This window comes from Notolabrus celidotus, chromosome 1, assembly GCF_009762535.1.
Source record: "Notolabrus celidotus isolate fNotCel1 chromosome 1, fNotCel1.pri, whole genome shotgun sequence".
Classification (NCBI taxonomy): Eukaryota; Metazoa; Chordata; class Actinopteri; order Labriformes; family Labridae; genus Notolabrus; species Notolabrus celidotus.
Window position 1 is genome coordinate 2,165,966 of NC_048272.1, and position 17,807 is coordinate 2,183,772.

Here is a 17,807-nt window from a genome sequence, read left to right on the forward strand (position 1 = left end):
TGACAGAAGTCAATGACAGAAAATGTGACAAACAATGATTAAAACTGTGACTGTTATTTTGGGTATTTTACAAACAATACTCCTGTGTTTTATACTATTATATTAATATTAGATTATCCATGTTGTATGTAGATGCAGAGCTTTTCTTTGGTTGGAGTCTGAATCATTGCTTTCTGCATCTTTAAACTGGTCGAGCATTGAATTTTCCAAGGTTTATTTTGTCCAGAGTCATCAACATGAACTACATTTCTCTTCATATCTAAATCCTCCAAACACTTTAGGTTTTGGAGTTCACTTCTTTTATTTGCTATTTAGCATAAAATCCAGGAGTTGAGTGAAGTGTTCTGTAGTCACTTTCCACTTGTCTGATGACTTCTTTCCTTTTTCAGCTGAAGGAGGACCTCTGGTGGCTGAGTTCCTGCTATGACATGCAGAATTCAAAAACAGTCCTGAGACGGACAAGCAGTGGTGTACTAAGAGGGGTGCAGGGGTGGTGATCGCCCTGGATTCCCCTGTAGATATAATATTTTAAAATGCCTTCTCTGGTGCCTTTCAGTGGACTAAACATTGAATTTGTTCTCGTTGCTGCATTATCAGTGAATACATAGGGGCGGTGTAGTGAGGGAGAAAGTGGGACTTACTACCTAGGGCCCAAGTGGGGAGGGGGCCTAAAATCAGAATCAGAATCAGCTTTATTGGCCAGGTATGCTTGAACACACAAGGAATTTGACTTGGTAAGCTGTGCTCTCTTTGTACAAGAATAAAAATAAAAATAAAAATAAAAATATAATAATAATTATTATTAGTAGGCATTGCTAATATGTACAGGCTAAAATAATATGATAATAGTGCAGTGGTGAGTAGTGCAGAGGTAGTTTTTACATTAAAAAATTATATGTAGGTGATAGTTAAATAATAAAATAAATAAAGTATGTGAATTCTGTTTGGAGAATTGTTGCATTGTATATTTACAGAGAGTATTGATCCAACAGGTATGACACTGTTATGGTTTAGTGTTCATCAGAGTGACAGTCTGGGGGAAGAAACTGTTCTTATGGCGGGTTGTTTTGGCGTTGTTTTTGCTCCTCTCCCCTTAGACAGGAGGCTGCGGAGCATCAAGAGCAGAACCACCAGAATGAGGAACGGCTTCTTTCCTGAGGCTGTAAGACTGCTGAACTCTGGTGGTGCTCTGTAGTCTCGGCCGCTTCCAGCCATACAGACTCTGACTATGAACAGTACAATAAAACGGTATACCTCAAAACTTGCACATTGTACATTTGCACACTCAATTGCACTATGACACAAATAACTCAATCAGTCCATGCACAATATTTATATTTGTATTTATATTTTTATATTAATTACTAATGTCTTCCTTTAAATTGTGTGTTCTTTGTGGCTTTATATGGGACCTGAGAAACGAAATTTTGTCCCATATCATGCGACAGCTTGTATTGGAATGACAATAAAAAAACCTTGAATCCTTGAAGTAATTAATGGATACTTAAAATAAATGTATGCATTTAAAAAGTTGACATGATCTTCAAAAAGCATGTTAAGATCATATTTATGCATATGAAATATATATTAGGTATTATTTGTCCATGACATGTTTTTATGATACAAATGTTTGTCATTAAGAAATCCACAAGCAATCTGTTTCACAACACTGCCACTCTTCATATCTGATGTCTAACTCCACCTCAATCAAGGGTTAGAGCGCAGACTATCAAGAGTAGTGCGCATGTGCACTTTACTCTCTTTGCTGCTGCGACTCAGGTGCCTCAAAAGGGGCGTTCCCATACCGGGAGTCGAACCCGGGCCGCCTGGGTGAAAACCAGGAATCCTAACCGCTAGACCATATGGGACTGCATGCACCCCATTGAATTACCTGCAAATACAAATCTATTTTATGTGCTGTCATTCAATTAATTAAGTAATGTGACATTTATCTCTTATTGTGGCAATAGATAGACTGCCACAGATATCAGCCTAAAGATATCTTTGAATCCCTGAACAGCATGTGGCATTACAGGCCTTTCTAATTTAAATTTTTAACATTTTAATTGTTGGACTACAGATAGGAGTTCAGTTCATCATATAATGAACATTTCAGATAAACACATCAAAGATATTCTTGAGTGTTCAAGAATTAACAATCTGGAATATGAAAATTAACTCTCACTTTTGAAAATGACAATTTCAGGTACAGCCTCTATTATCCAATTGGTACTAGTCACTTGTTCATTATCAGATATCTAAAATTAAGTTATAAAACAACACATTTAAATGGCGGTGCTGTCAATAATAGGATATGTTTGAGATCATTATTATTTGTGTAATTTTAGATGACATTAGTCAGCTTTTACTTACTCATGGCAACTATTACAGATATATGTACACTTATATCTATTTATCAGATATAAGTGTACATAGTGTGTATACATTTGTAATAGTTGCCATATTTTATTTTATTTTATTATATTTTACCTTTATCATTGCTATTATTATTGTTATTATATTTTTAACTATGTTAGTTGGATCAATACTCTCTGTAAATATACATGTAAATATACAATGCAACAATTCTCCAAGCAGAATTCCATATTCCTATTTATTTTATTATTTAACTACTATTTTTTTAAATGTAAAACTACCTCTGCTACTCACCACTGCACTATTATCATGTTATTTTAGCCTGTACATATTAGTCATGCCTATTTGTTGTTGTTTTTGTATTTATAGCTGATGTTATTGTTATTATATTTTTATTTGTAGGTCTTATTCTTATGCCTTGTACAAAGAGAGCACAGTTTACCAAATCAAATTCCTTGTGTGTTCAAGCATACCTGGCCAAAAAAGCTGATTCTGATTCTGCTTCTGATTCTGCAATCTTCAATAATAATAGCAATGACAAGGGGAAAATATAATATAATAAAATAAAATAAAATAAAATAGAATAAAATAGAATAGAATAAAATAAAATGAAATGAAATAAAATGAAATGAAATGAAATGAAATAAAATAAAGAATAATAATAAAAAATAATAAAATAAAATAAAATGAAGTGAAATAAAATAAAATAAAATAAAATAGATTACAAATAAAATAAAATACGGCAACTATTACAGATATGTTCACACTATCTGATAAATAGATAAGGTTTTTGTATTCAATGCTGCTCATACGTGCCTTAAATTATCCCCCAGGGACAAATAAAGTTTTTTTAATTGAATTTGAATTGAATTGAATTGAATTGAATTGAATTTCCATGCTTTCAAGTTTTTTTTGAAACAAGTGTTCAGGTTTTTCATTCAGTGACATATTTTTTATTGTTGACATTATCACATCATTTCTGAGAGCTAATGTAAATAAAATCATCACAATTCTACAAGATTTGATTCAAAAACTTTGCACCACACTGAAAGCTAAAATTATTCACGTTCCTGAATTGATATTTACATTTTTATCACTTAGTAAGGCAAATATTGAATTCTCTCCACATGCGGAACTTTGTGTCCCGTTTGTTTACAACCGGCGGTTTTAGATGTTACACCCAAGACGCTTCCCCTGAAACAAGCGAACTCATTCAAGGGTCTTTGGCTGGAGGTAAATGAGTCCTGCAAGTGTCATTTCTCAGACAGGTGTAGCAGTATATGTTATGTTTAATATTAATTGAATGTTATTTAATTAATGTTAGACTCCTATGAGCTTTTTCAGACCGTGATTTCAGGGAATTCACCGCGCCACTTAGCTAGCATGCTTGCTCAGCATCGCTGCTAACACAGGCTAGCTAATCACCCGGTGTTATACTTAACTTTTCATTACTGCTATATCTGCTTTTTCAAGGTCCAAGGAGTGATTTACAAGCATATCTTCTCTTTCTGCAGGTCCTGTGTTTAAAGATTGAAAGATGTTTTTGACAAGATCAGAATATGACAGGTGGGTACATCACAAACTGCTTTGTCATTTGTTGAGCGCTGCTAATTCATGTAGTGGGGACGAGGAAACTTAAAGAGAGCTGTTGTGTGTTGTAGTTGGATGCACAGGCAGTTTTTCACATCGAAGTTCTTGGTGAAATCTGCTGGTGTCTTTAATTCCAAACTGTATGATAGCTCTGTTGCTGTTTGTTGCAGGTAGTTAGCTTACAGTAAGACACTTCGCAACAAGTTAGTTTGCTTTCACTTTCGATATCTCTTTTTTTTCCCATTAACTTTAATTAACTGAGAGCAAACACAAGTCAGAATAAAATGTGCTTTTCATGTGTCCACTATTCTGAGTAGACATTTTTTTCAGATTCTTCTAAGAAACAGTGATCACTCTCCACACTTACAACCCTAACCCTAACATAATGCTAAATATATCTTTTTTTTTAATTCAATTTATTTGTAAAGATAAGATAAGATAAGATATTACTTTATTGATCCTCCAGAGGGGAAATCCAGTTGTTACAGCAACCCAGACATAAGTACAATCAAGAAGAAGTTTCAATAAGTAAATACTATTTAGATATATACAATGTTACAATGGAATTTTGATTAAATAGCAGTAATTACAGGCAGTATTAAAAAAAAATTCAGTAGTGACAGGTTGACATGGTGTGATTATAGTTGGTAATGACAGATTGAGCAATAAATAAAAAATAAATATGGGTATGTAATATGACCGTGAGTTATAGAAGAATCAGAATCAGCTTTATTGGCCAGGTATGCTTGAACACACAAGGAATTTGACTTTGGTAAACTGTGCTCTCTTTGTACAAGGCATAAGAATAAGACCTACAAATAAAAATATAATAACAATAACATCAGCTATAAATACAAAAGAACAACAAATAGGCATGACTAATATGTACAGGCTAAAATAATATGATATAGTGCAGTGGTGAGTAGCAGAGGTAGTTTTTACATTAAAAAAAATAGTAGTTAAATAATACAATAAATAGGAATATGGAATTCTGCTTGGAGAATTGTTGCATTGTATATTTACAGAGAGTATTTATCCAACAGGTATGACACTGTTATGGTTTAGTGTTCATCAGAGTGACAGCCTGGGGGAAGAAACTGTTCTTATGGCGGGTTGTTTTGGCGCACAGTGATCTGTAGCGCCGGCCCGTTTCCTGACCAGGGACCGGTACAAGTCCTGGATGGGGGGGCAGGTCGACACCTATGAGTTACAATAATAATGTAACATAATATAATATGGCAAAGATAATTATAATACAGTATATTATGCGTTATAATGCCAGCAGCAGTCAAGAGAGTCAGTTCAGGATGAGATGATGGAGTGGGACAGACAGAGCAGGGATGGTGTGGATCTGTGATATATGATCTTCATGGGGGGGGGGGGGGGGTCAGTGGTCAGCATGGTGCAGTCTGTGGCTGTCTGATGGTGGTGGGCACAAAGGAAACTGTACAATATCTAACATAAATGTCACAATTTGATGCATTGTACCAGAGTTAGCTTAAAGCTAATTTACATCTGCAGTCAATCTCTAACACCTATAAATGATCATCATTGTTCCATTTGTCTTTTTTTTAGAGGTGTAAACACATTCTCTCCTGAAGGAAGATTGTTCCAGGTTGAATATGCCATAGAGGCTATAAAGGTGAGTCTTGCATGCTGAATCATTTTATTTTTTTCACAGATATGTTTATTGACATTTTGTCAAATGCAAACAACACAAAACCATGACAGCACACAGACAGTGACACACAACAACAATAATAGTACATATGTTAAAATTTAAATGATAGAGAAGCGGATACAAATCAATATGAATAAAGTAGGGCTGTTGAAATTGACACGATAATAAAACGTTAACTCAAATTCTCCTTAACGCCACTAATTTATTTGATGCGCAATTAATGCGCACACATTCTGTGTATGACCCTCAGCTCGCCCCGTAGTTTGGGAGATCAGGAGCAGTAACATAACATTGTGGATGACAAGAAGAAATGAATAAAGAGGGGGTTTTGAATGGCAGGTTCAGCTTTAAAGCACTACCAGATGTTTCTCTGGACAAGACCAAAGTTATCTGCATTTACTGTCCGTGTGACGGAGACGCATGGACAATGCGTCTGTTGTTGTGATGCTTGAGCTGCTTAGTTAGCTGGATATTACATGGTGGTAGTGTAACGCCGTGACTTGTTTAATCTCTTTGGAGCTGTTAAACTTCAACAGCGTTAACTAGAAACTTCATTAATTATGATTAAGGGCTGTGGGGAAGAAAGAGCACGGGACAACTTCTGCTGTGCGGTCGTGATGCCTTCAATGACTCTTCCTCAATATAGGACAACAGCACATCGAACACATGTGACACCCTCACTTCAACTCAAAACCACATCACCCTGAGCAACCTTAAAGAGGCAGTGCAATATATGAAATAGAAGTATTTCAACTCAATGATACAAATACTTAGACCAAAATAAATCTCATCTTAAAGTAGTGTTACTAAGTAATGTTACATTCAGGTCAAAATGCCCTTTCAGCATATCTTTTGAGCATGCAGTAACTCTGATGTTGTGTGGTGATTGTTCTGGACAGTATTTATCATTGTTTTTGATTGCTGCAATAATAATAATAAACATGCATTTGCATAAAGCAAGCATATTTGTCCACTCCCATGTTGATAAGAGTATGAAAAACTTGAAAATTATCCCTTTTAAGGTACATTTAGAACAGATACAAAAAATGTGCGATCAATTTGAGATGAATAATTAAGTAAATAGATAAATACAAAAATTAAATCAAAAATAAAAACAATTCAAAATAAATAAATTGTTATTGGTCAGTCTGCCGCCCTCAACATCACTTTTGAAAATTTGCCAAAAAGGTAACTAATCAGGGATCTCAGAGAGGTCCAGCTCCTGCAGATACTTAAAGAACGAGTCCCACATCCTGTGAAGTTCCCTCAGGGAGCCTCTCGCTAAGTGTCTGATTCTCTCCAGCTTCACAAAGTGAAGAATGTCCTTTAACCACACTATATGGGAAGGGGGTGTGGGGGATTTCCATTTAAGCAATATTAAGCATCTGGCTAAAAGAGTGACGAAGGCCATGAAAGTGCTGTAGGTGGAGTCACACTGAACACTGCCATCATAGCATTTGATTCAACTGATTTTCCAGTTACTTTCGATAGTACATTAAAAATATTCTACCAGTAGGAATCTAAAGCCAAGCAAGACCAGAACACATGACCATGGCTGGCCTGAGCCTGATGACACCTGTCGCAAATAGGGGCAAAAATCTTGCATGCTGAATCACTTGAATTGGATAATAGTGCTCACCTGTGTCATATTTAAAACCTAACTTCAAAATTGTAAGCTGATTTTTTTTCTTCCCCTTTTTGATTTGTCTATGCATCTCCAGTTGGGCTCCACAGCCATTGGTATCCAGACCTCAGAGGGGGTGTGTCTGGCAGTGGAGAAGAGGATCACCTCTCCACTGATGGAGCCGAACAGCATTGAAAAGATTGTGGAGATCGACAGTCACATCGGTAAGTGGAAAGCAAAACAAGAACTGAACCTCAGCTTTTCATACAGATTAAGGATTAGTGCTTGAATGTATGGGACCTTTTAGTTTGCCGGCCTTTTGAAATAATAAAGTAGAGGATTGGTCGGATTGGGTTCACAAGCAGTTGTTCATTTAACCTTTATTTGCATTAATATTATTAAATTTAATGAACATTAAAGATGTATGCCAAAAAGAAAGAAACAACTAAAACACAGAAAGGATATTTTGTGCATGAAAACATAAACACTTATTGAGAAATAGACCCACTTTCAAATACTGACAGAAATCGCCTTTAGGTGCATTTCAACCAAGGGTTCCAGGGTCTTTTAGCCCCTCGAACTACTTTCCCCTGAACTAAAAGGTTCCTGTGCCCCCATTGTCGTCTGCGTTTCGACCACGGGCTGAAGTCCCGGGTAGATTGTGCAAATCAGGCCAGTGACTTATGGAGAAAAAACATGATATTAAATACAATTTTGAAAAATCTTAACAAAAAACTAACCTAGTATGCATTCCCAGGAACTCCCTCTGTGTTTCATCAACTGTGTAAACTCCACAAACTCTGTTACGTTCAACCGAAAGTCCCAGGACCTTTGAAAAGTACTACCCCCCAGGGGTAAGGCAGGGGCTTTTCATGGGGGGAGATTATCTACCCCTGATCTAAATGTAGACCATGGTTCCTCCGGTCGAAACACACGTAGTTCCGGGTGCGAAGTTCCTGCGGTCGAAAACCGCCTTTTGAGATTGTTTTGGTTCCTTTGAACAAGAGGAGACTCAGAGGAAGCCATCAGGTAAAATTCTGTTGCTGGTGACTTCGGCCGAAACTTGGCGTTCTAGAAGAACCAGAGCTGATACCAAAACATTATTGCTACACATGAAGGCATCCCAAGTCTACAAGCATCACACATAATGAGGACTCAACTTGATCATGTTGTTGTTTATAGGATGATTCATTTAATCCTATCCTATTACATCTTGTTATATTTATTTTTATCCTTCCTTCCTTCCTTCCTCAAACATGGAATGGTTGAGCCGATTGTCCTTTTTGGCCGCAGCATCTGTAAGACCAGCATGTTCTAAATTTACTTTCTTCCTTCCTTTTAAGGTTGCGCCATGAGTGGCTTGATAGCTGATGCCAAGACTCTTATTGACAAAGCAAGAGTGGAAACACAGGTATGAATTCTGGCGACACAGTAACATAAGCTGTTCACTGACCTTATATATTTTAGTATGATTTAACCAGTGTATATTCCCCCCCCCTTTAGAACCACTGGTTCACCTACAATGAGACCATGACAGTGGAGAGCGTGACTCAGGCTGTGTCCAACCTGGCACTGCAGTTCGGAGAGGAAGATGCTGATCCCGGTGCCATGGTCAGTGACTCCTTCTCTCTGTGCTGAAAGTTTAGCTGTTTCAAGTCAGTTCCCCAAGGTAGAACTCTCATTGTTCTTTCTTTGCTCTGTTCTTCCCCGCTGTCATCCATATAGAGTCGACCATTTGGTGTGGCACTTCTGTTTGGAGGAGTTGATGAAAAAGGACCTCAATTGTAAGTAGAGAATCACTATTTATGCACATTGTTTGTTATTCTAAAGCATATTCTGACATCATTACTGTGTTGGTTTGTGAATGCAGGTACCACATGGACCCATCAGGAACTTTTGTGCAGTGTGACGCTCGGGCCATCGGCTCAGCATCTGAGGGAGCGCAGAGCTCTCTGCAAGAGGTCTACCACAAGGTATCAACCCTGGGTGTTTATATTAAACAGGGGGGAAAAATGAGCAAAGCCATATGCTGTCATGCTGTAATGATGCTGTATGTAGTTATATTTGTTGAATGGTTTTCCAAAAACTAAAATAACATTAAAAAAAGTTAGATATTTCTCAACCCATACCACCATAAGTCATCTAATGCAGGGGATCCCAAACTTTTCTGCCCATGACCCCCAAAATATAGGTGCCAAAGACTTGTGACCCCCACTGTCCCTCAAAGTGATCTAATGTGGCTTCATTTAGCTGGTCTGCAGAAAATGACCCTACCTATATGAGCATGTGTCTGTGTTTCCTGTGCCGTTCTGAATTAACCTGCTGCTACTGATGCTTTTGATAATTAACTGTTCACTAACACTAAACTTAGGAGACATCAGACAACAAAGAAAAGCAGAAAACTCATTACATTTTCTATTTTCAAGGTTTTATTTCAAGTTTAGCTTCTATTTTGTCTATTTTTTACTATAATGGGTAAAATGTGCTATTTTTAGATAACTTAAAAAAGCCAAATCATTCTGGAAGACATCTCACGGCCCTCCAGGGGGTCCCGACCCACAACTTGGGAACCCCTGGTCTAATGTATGCAAATCACCTGGACTGAGAGTTGTATTTCTTTTGCTTGTCATTCTCTCCCTGGGTAACTGACAGTCCATGACATTAAAAGACGCCATCAAGTCATCTCTCACCATCCTAAAGCAGGTGATGGAGGAGAAGCTCAACGCCACCAACATCGAGGTTTGCTTCAAATTACTCCCCCGCTTCTTGAAGCTTGGATAAATCTGTGAAAATGTTTTACTGAACCTGAATAAACTCTGTGGTTTAGATTGTGAAACACAAAAAACTCTAAACATCTGAATCTTGCGTCCCATCTGCAGCTGGCGACAGTAGAGCCCGGAAAGACCTTCCACATGTATTCCAAAGAGGAGCTGGAGGATGTAATCAAGGACATCTAAAGCAGAAACGATTTGAAAGTCTTCTGTTGGAGTTCTGGACAAGGAAGATTCACCTGGGCAGAATGTCACAACACAACACAACTTTCCATCAGCACATTGTCCTCGCTGCAGTCCCAGTTTTTTGGATTGCATAAGAGCTGTCTCTTTGTATTGTGCTAATTTACTTCTGTGTCTCTCAGTAACTGTACATCTTTGTACAGGAGTCTGACCAGCACTTACAACTGAGTAGCAGGAAAACGGTAGGGGTGGGTGGGGGGGTATTTTTTGTTACGAATCAGTACAATTAAAACTGTTGTATTCACAAAGTGGTCTCTTTGTCATTTGTTGTTTTTTCCTGTGCTCTCATTATTTTGAGTATCCTTCAACTCCCAAATTCAGCAAATCTCAAGGTCAGCCTATTTTCACTTGCGCAATATTTCTAAAATTAGACACTTCCTATCTCAGAGTGACGCAGAAAAACTAGTCCATGCATTTGTGACCTCCAGGTTAGATTACTGTAACTCCCTCTTATCAGGCTGCCCCAATAAGTCTCTAAAGACTCTTCAGCTAGTTCAAAACGCAGCAGCTCGAGTATTGACAAGTACTAGGAAGAGAGAGCACATCTCTCCAGTGTTAGCTTCTCTTCACTGGCTCCCAATAAAATATAGAATAGAATTTAAAATCCTTCTTTCAACCTACAAAGCCCTTAAAAATCAGGACACCCTCATATCTTGAAGAGCTCATAGTGCCCTATTACCCCTCTAGAACTCTACGCTCCCAACATGCCAGGCTTGCTAGTTGTACCTAAAATCTCTAAAGTAGTATGGGAGGTAGAACCTTCAGTTATCAGGCCCCTCTCCTTTGGAATCATCTACCAGTCAGGGTCCGGGAGGCAGACACCCTCTCCACTTTTAAGAGTAGGCTTAAAACTTTCCTTTTTGATAAAGCTTATAGTTAGAGCTGGATCAGGCTCGGACCAGCTTTTGTTATGCTGCTATAGGCCTAGACTGCCGGGGGAACTGGTGCACTGACACACTTGGATCCTAGCTCACCCCCTTCCCCCCAACCCCTTCATCACTTACTTTAACTCTGCCTGTCCCATTAAAGGTACTAACCATAGACCTTTCTGGAGTCCCTGAGCTCCCTTGTCTCGTAGGTCCCTCTGAGCTGCCGTAGACGTCCTCCTGCTGCGGACGTTCTGGACTCCAGCTGATACGGATGTACTGGACTCCAGCGGCAACAGCCTCTACTACTCGTCTCATCACTATCACCTCTCTCTCTTACTCCCCTCTATCTGTCTTTCAAGACCCAACTCAGTCGAGGCATGATGGCTGTCTAACATGAGTCTGGTCCTGCTGGAGGTTTCTGCCTGTTAAAGGAAGTTTTTCCTCACTGCTGTAACTAGCTAAATACTGTGATGTGCAATGCTCATGATGGATTAAGGTGGGGTCAGACTGAGTCTTACCCTGTCTTGAAGTTGGGTCTCTGTTCATAATTTGACATAGAGTGGTCTAGACCTCCTATGTTTGTAAAAGCGTCCTGAGATAGCGTTTGTTGTGATTTGGTGCTATACAAATAAAGACTGATTGATTGATTGATTGATTGATTGAGTACAGTGGTTTAAGCTCATGAATTCTCCTGGAATAGACATTGTCTTTTTTTTTTAAATGTTCAACAGTTGTTATTGATTTTCAGACAAGAAATAAAAAGACTCCATCAAACATGAACATATACTCCCATGTGTAACATAGACATAGTATGTTGACAAAGGCAAAGAGCAGAACTGGGACTTTTCCCATTACTGTTAAACATTCAGAAACGGGCCATCAAATTTTGGACCCATCTAAATTCAAGCCCAAAAGACTCACTTCAATATAAAGCACTAAAAACCCAAGAACTGAACCCTGAAAACTGTCCCCTTAGTCAGCTGGTGAGGAAGTTAATCAGCCAGACTCCAGTCAGCACTGATCCAAAACACAACCAAATGAAACTCATCATGAAGCACTCCAAAGATCTGTATTTAGAACACTGGAGAAACCAAACAAAGACCCAAAGTAGAATGAATTATTATTTGACCCTAAACCGTGATTATAAATGATCTGAATATCTGTGCAGTGTCAGAGATACACAACAAAGACGTATCCTGACCCAAATACAGGCTGAGTGACCACCAGCTGGCTGTAGAGACAGGGAGACACAGGCAGACATGGCTGTGCCCAGAGAGGAGCGTCTATGTGCTCACTGCTCTACAGGGGGACATAGAGGACATAGAGACAGAGATGCACTTCCTCCTCCACTGCAGCAAGTTCTCTTTACTAAGAGATTCCCACTACAGGGACATTACTAAAATGGTACCAAACTTCCCAACATGAACCCCAGAAGAGAAAGTGTCAGTTCTCCTGGGGGAAGGGTCAGCAGCTCCTCTGGCTGCTAAATATGTGTCTGCCTGTCACAGCCTGAGGGACGCACCATCCCATAATATCTGATTTTAGGTGAAGGTTTTATGAGCATACCGCATCAAGTGAGGACATTGAGATATGCTGTATGGGTAATTGTTCATTAATGCATGTAGAATATGTAATATATGTATGTGATGAATATAATATGTAATGAATATGGTGTGTGATTAATGTATATATGGTGAGTGTAGTGTGTTGTGAATATATATAATGCATTGTATGAATGTATGTGCTTTGGCAATAACATCTCTTTGTTCATGCCAATAAAGCAAATTGGAATTGGGGAACAAACAAAGACACCGTTAAACAAACATATAAGAAATGACAAGTAAACAAAAAACAGAACCACACACTGTTTCCCAAATACTGAATATACATCCATCCTTTGCACATTTTAAATCTAGCTATTAGATTAACCTCTTAAATTGCAGAAGTAGACAGCCAAGTTGTGTAAGGGCCCCATATGAGCAGATATTGGTCCAGTTTGTCCAGCAAGCAGTATGTCACTCTCTTATAAGCAGCAAGTTGAGCCATGGGAATTCAGTTGTTACAGCAACCCAGACATAAGTACAGTTAAGAAGAAGTTTCAATAAGTAAAATACAATAATAATAAAATAAGATAGGTAAAAAAAAAAAAAAAAAAGATCAGAGAATCAGCTGATAAAACAGAAACATTAAATTAATGTATTTCCTCATTTGTTTTTTGTATCAAATGTTATTGAAATCCTTCATGTTCTTTAAGAATATATTATATTGTACACATTTATATAGTACAAAATATAATTTTTTTCTTACACCAGAGTCTGATTAGCAAATTGTATGTATCATTAACCTTTCATATATTTTTTGAGCTCAACAGATGCATTTGAAGAGTTCATTTGTAAAAACAGTTGACTCACTTTTTGAAAAAATGTTTCAAAAAATTTTTTCTAATCAGTTTTGGTATATCAACCACAGAGATGGTTGGCTTTGACTAAGCAAATGACTATATCGAGAATTTGAACTAACTTCTGAGAGATCTGCTTCAAAAGACTAGAAATGTGATTTCTAAAGCAAGCTGAAATGCTGACAAGCTGAGAGCTGTTTAAACCTGAACACGTGAAGTAGTAGTAATTTGAAGAAGAAGAAGCGGAAAAAGTAGAAGAAGTGGAACAAGTAGAAGGAGTGGAAAATGTAGATGAGTGGAAAACAGAAGTTGAAGAAGTGGAAGGAGTGGAAAAAGTAGAAGGAGTGGAAAAAGTAGAAGTCGAAGGAGTGGAAAAAGTAGATGAGTGGAAAACAGAAGTTGAAGAAGTGGAAGGAGTGGAAAAAGTAGAAGAAGTGGAAAAAGTAGAAGGAGTGGAAAACGTAGATGAGTGAAAAACAGAAGTTGAAGAAGTGGAAGGAGTGGAAAAATTAGAAGTGGAAGGAGTGGAAGGAGTGGAAAAAGTACAAGTGGAAGAAGTGGAAAGATTGGAAGGAGTGGAAAAAGTGGAAGGAGTGGGAAAAGTAGAAGTGGTCTTTGTCTGCGTGTCTTTGTGTCAGTCAGCACTGATGAGGTCATCTCAGTCAGCTTTGTCTTCAACTGTCATTAACTGTTGCCATGGTGATAGGACCAGCTGTGTAACTGCTGTGTGACAGTTGATTAAGAATGGGTTTCATGGGGAAATTAGGGTCTAGATATGCTGACACTGTGCGATAACCGTAATAGCTATCAGAAAAAGGATCAAACCGCTGACTCAGCATTTCAACATAATAAGTATAAAGTAGAAGAACAATATGTTGAAACCGCTGACTCAGCATTTCAACATAAGAAAGTAGAAGAACAATATGTTTCTTGAAATGTTATAAAAATGGATTTATCTGTTTTGCAAATGAACTCTTCATTTCCTTTCTTTTATAGTATGCTTTTACTGTCTGTTTCAATCATTGTGGGTCTTGGTCTTTCAGGGTTATGAACCATTATAATAATAAAAAAAGATTGTCTCGTGATAAATGAGCGCATTCCCCATGTTAACTGTAAACTATTTGCTTTCTGGGGGGAAAAAAAGAGCGTCTCCAAAATGTTTGTTCTGGTTTTGTTATTGTTTCTTGGAATCATTAACAATTTCAGAGAATAACTCCTCTACAAAGAATCAAGTCTCCCTGGCTTTGCGCGGCCTTTCCACCATGGGGCGCTTAAACACCAGAACACATTTGACATCTCACTCGAGGCAGATTCCCCCCGTCCAATGAGATTGTAGGTTATTCTGGTGGTTGACGGTGGTGACCAATCAGCTGCCGCGGTGGATGGGCTGTAGGTGAAGATGCATTTGTGATGAGGGGGGCATGGTGGGGAGCCACCGTTGGGACAGAAGAGTTTCTTGCTGGGTACAAAGTTAGTCAATCTTCTTTGTAAACATGATCGTCGTGTATTGGATCTTGGCGCTGTGTGGTTTGTCGCGTGCAGTGGGCACAGATGTACCCTCGGGAGAAACGCTGTCAGACGTGAGCAGGCTGCAGAGGGAGTTAGGCAGGGATGTGGAGCGACAAGGTTCGGAGAAGTCGGAGCTTTGGAAACGCAGCACAGGGCTGAATGAACAGACATGCACGGATCTGACTGGAGTAGAGTCGACTCTGCAAAACAACACTCATTCTGTAAGTGATTTATTTTTATCCTCATTGAAGCATTTCACAATAAAAAGAGCTTACTCTCCGAGCAACAATTTGACTTCACTCACACATCAGCTACTTCACTGTCTCTGTGGTCACTCAGCACATGGAAGCTGCTCTTAATGTGCACACTGTAAACAACTTCAACACACTCTTAACAGATCAGCCTCTTGGATCAATGGACTTTTCTAATGTAACAAAGCACTGTTATGGGAATGAGATGAGAAATTAATCCTGCAGAAGTCCATGATTAGATCAACACAAATTAAATCTAAATCCTAGTCTCCCAAACTGAGTCGTTTATAATTTAACCCCCAACTATTTCATTATTGGCTCAAGTGGTTAGTCTAATAATGGGAAAATAAAAAAAAATTAATTAGTTTTAGGTTCCCTTATGCAAAAACGTTGATTTCTTTCTTTCTTTCTTTCTTTCTTTCTTTCTTTCTTTCTTTCTTTCTAATATTTACATTAAAATTATGATTTTTTTTAAAGATATGTTAGAAAACTATAGACATGATAAGATAAGATAAGATAAGATAAGATAAGATACTTATACAACCTAAAACTAATTCATTTTATTATTTTTCCCTTATGCAAAAAGTTGTTTTCTTTCTTTCTTTCTTTCTTTCTTTCTTTCTTTCTTTCTTTCTTTCTTTCTGATATTTACAGTGAAATTATGTTTATTTTTAAAGATATGTCAGAAAACTATAGACATGATAAGATAAGATAAGATAAGATAAGATACTAATGCAAAACACTTTTTGTCAGTAAGGGAAATCCTAAAACTAATTCATTCTATTAGTTTCCCTTTGTGCAAAAAGTTGGTTTCTTTCTTTCTTTTCTTTCTTTTTTTTTTGTTTCTTTCTAATATTTACATGTGAAATTATGTTTTTTTTAAGATACTGGTGCCAGAAAACTATAGTACATGATATAGATAAGATAATGATATAGATACAAACTTTTTGCATAAGGGACCTCAACTAATTATTTTTATTAGTTTCAATTATGCAAAAAGTTGTTTTCTTTCTTTCTTTCTTTCTTTCTTTCTTTCTTTCTTTCTTTCTTTCTTTCTTTCTGATATTCACAGTGAAATTATGTTTTTTTTAAAGATATGTCAGAAAACTATAGACATGATGAGATAAGATAAGATAAGATAAGATAAGATACTTATGCAAAACATTTGTTTGCATAAGGGAACCTAAAACTAATTCATTTTATTAGTTTCCCTTTTGCAAAAAGTTGTTTTCTTTCTTTCTTTCTTTCTTTCTTTCTTTTTTTTGTTTCTTTCTAATATTTACAGTGAAATTATGTTTTTTTTAAGATCTGTTAGAAAACTATAGACATGATAAGATAAGATAAGATAAGATAAGATAAGATACAACTTTTTGCATAAGGGAACCTAAAACTAATTCATTTTATTAGTTTCCCTTATGCAAAAAGTTGTTTTCTTTCTTTCTTTCTTTATTTATTTCTTTCTTTCTTTCTATTATTTACTGTGAAATTATGATATTTTTTTTAGATATGTCAGAAAACTATAGACATGATGAGATAAGATAAAATAAGATAAGATAAGACACTCCTTTATTCGTCCCACAACGGGGAAATTCATGGAGTTACAGCAGCAAACAAAAAGGTGTACAGAACAAGAATTTCAACAAGAATATATATAGAAAAAAAATAAAAAAATGTCCATCAGAGACGACAGCTTGGCCATAATTCTCCTGTCAGTCACCTCCTCCACAGGGTCAAGGACTGAGCTGGCCTTCTTCCCCAGTTGGTTCAGTCTTGCTCTCCTGTATCCTCTGAAATCAAATGGAAATGTTTTTATTAATCTTTTTTTTCCTAACAATTATTAACAACTAGTTGATGGTAGTTTGAGTTCTGTTTTATTTGCTGTATAGTTAAAGGAATTCCTAATAGAACAATCAGTAAACCTTGTCATAAGAGTTTAAAATTATGATTTATTGTAAAGTATTGAGATTCAGTTTTTCAATTTATCATGCTGTTTTAAGAATTGTCAGAAAGCAGTTTCCCAGGGCCTAATGTTACATTTTCTGATGATGAGCATGATGACTACTTATTATCTGTTCTTTTCTATTTTATAAATCTCAACTAAGATAAGATAAGATAAGATAAGATATACTTTATTGGTCCCCCATTGGGTGAAATTCTTTCGTTACAGCAGCTTACAACATGGGACAGGGGAATACAACAATGTACTAACATAGTTAAAATTATGTAATAACAATAATAATAGCAATGACAAATATAAAATAGAATAAAATAAAATAAAATAAAATAGAATAAAATAAAATAGAATAAAATAAAATAAAATAGAATAAAATAAAATAAAAATAAAATAGAATAGAATAGAATAGAATAAAATAGAATAAAATAAAATAGAATAGAATAAAATAGAATAGAATAGAATAGAATAGAAAAAAATAGAATAGAATAGAATAGAATAAAATAGAATAAAATAAAATAGAATAAAATAGAATAGAATAGAA

At 36.7% G+C, this 17,807-nt stretch overlaps 2 protein-coding genes and 1 non-coding gene across 5 annotated transcripts in view; 2 read left to right on the forward strand and 1 right to left on the reverse strand.

The window, feature by feature from the left end:
• Positions 1-1,796: 1,796 nt before the first annotated feature.
• On the reverse strand, positions 1,797-1,868 carry trnae-uuc. Its single transcript has one exon. It is a non-coding gene; the product is annotated as a tRNA-Glu (tRNA).
• Positions 1,869-3,496: 1,628 nt separating this feature from the next.
• On the forward strand, positions 3,497-10,473 carry psma5 (proteasome 20S subunit alpha 5). 3 transcript variants are annotated; one of them, XM_034694611.1, is made up of 10 exons: positions 3,497-3,609; positions 3,891-3,942; positions 5,542-5,608; positions 7,369-7,495; positions 8,615-8,682; positions 8,775-8,882; positions 8,997-9,055; positions 9,142-9,244; positions 9,924-10,010; positions 10,151-10,473. In XM_034694611.1, the coding sequence occupies exons 2-10, from the start codon at positions 3,914-3,916 to the stop codon at positions 10,226-10,228; spliced, it is 726 nt and encodes a 241-aa protein (XP_034550502.1). In that variant the 5' UTR covers positions 3,497-3,609; positions 3,891-3,913; the 3' UTR covers positions 10,229-10,473. The 3 variants fall into 3 exon arrangements, with proteins under 3 accessions (XP_034550502.1, XP_034550519.1, XP_034550511.1); XM_034694628.1 differs by having other exon boundaries at positions 3,523-3,609; positions 3,850-3,942; XM_034694620.1 differs by having other exon boundaries at positions 3,602-3,644.
• Positions 10,474-14,948: 4,475 nt separating this feature from the next.
• LOC117819612 (sortilin-like) overlaps positions 14,949-17,807 on the forward strand; it is a 39,292-nt gene continuing 36,433 nt past the window's right edge. Inside the window, exon 1 of the mRNA XM_034693072.1 lies at positions 14,949-15,282. Coding sequence (XP_034548963.1) covers positions 15,046-15,282 — 237 coding nt within the window. The 5' untranslated portion in view covers positions 14,949-15,045. The remainder of the gene's footprint in view (positions 15,283-17,807) is intronic.

Coding starts and splice junctions, on each gene's coding strand:
- psma5 (XM_034694611.1), top strand. CDS start 3,914: ATGTTTTTGACAAGATCAGAATATGACAG. Junction 9,056..9,141: donor GATGAAAAAGGACCTCAATT/GTAAGTAGAGAA, acceptor TTGTGAATGCAG/GTACCACATGGACCCATCAG. Junction 10,011..10,150: donor TCAACGCCACCAACATCGAG/GTTTGCTTCAAA, acceptor TCCCATCTGCAG/CTGGCGACAGTAGAGCCCGG.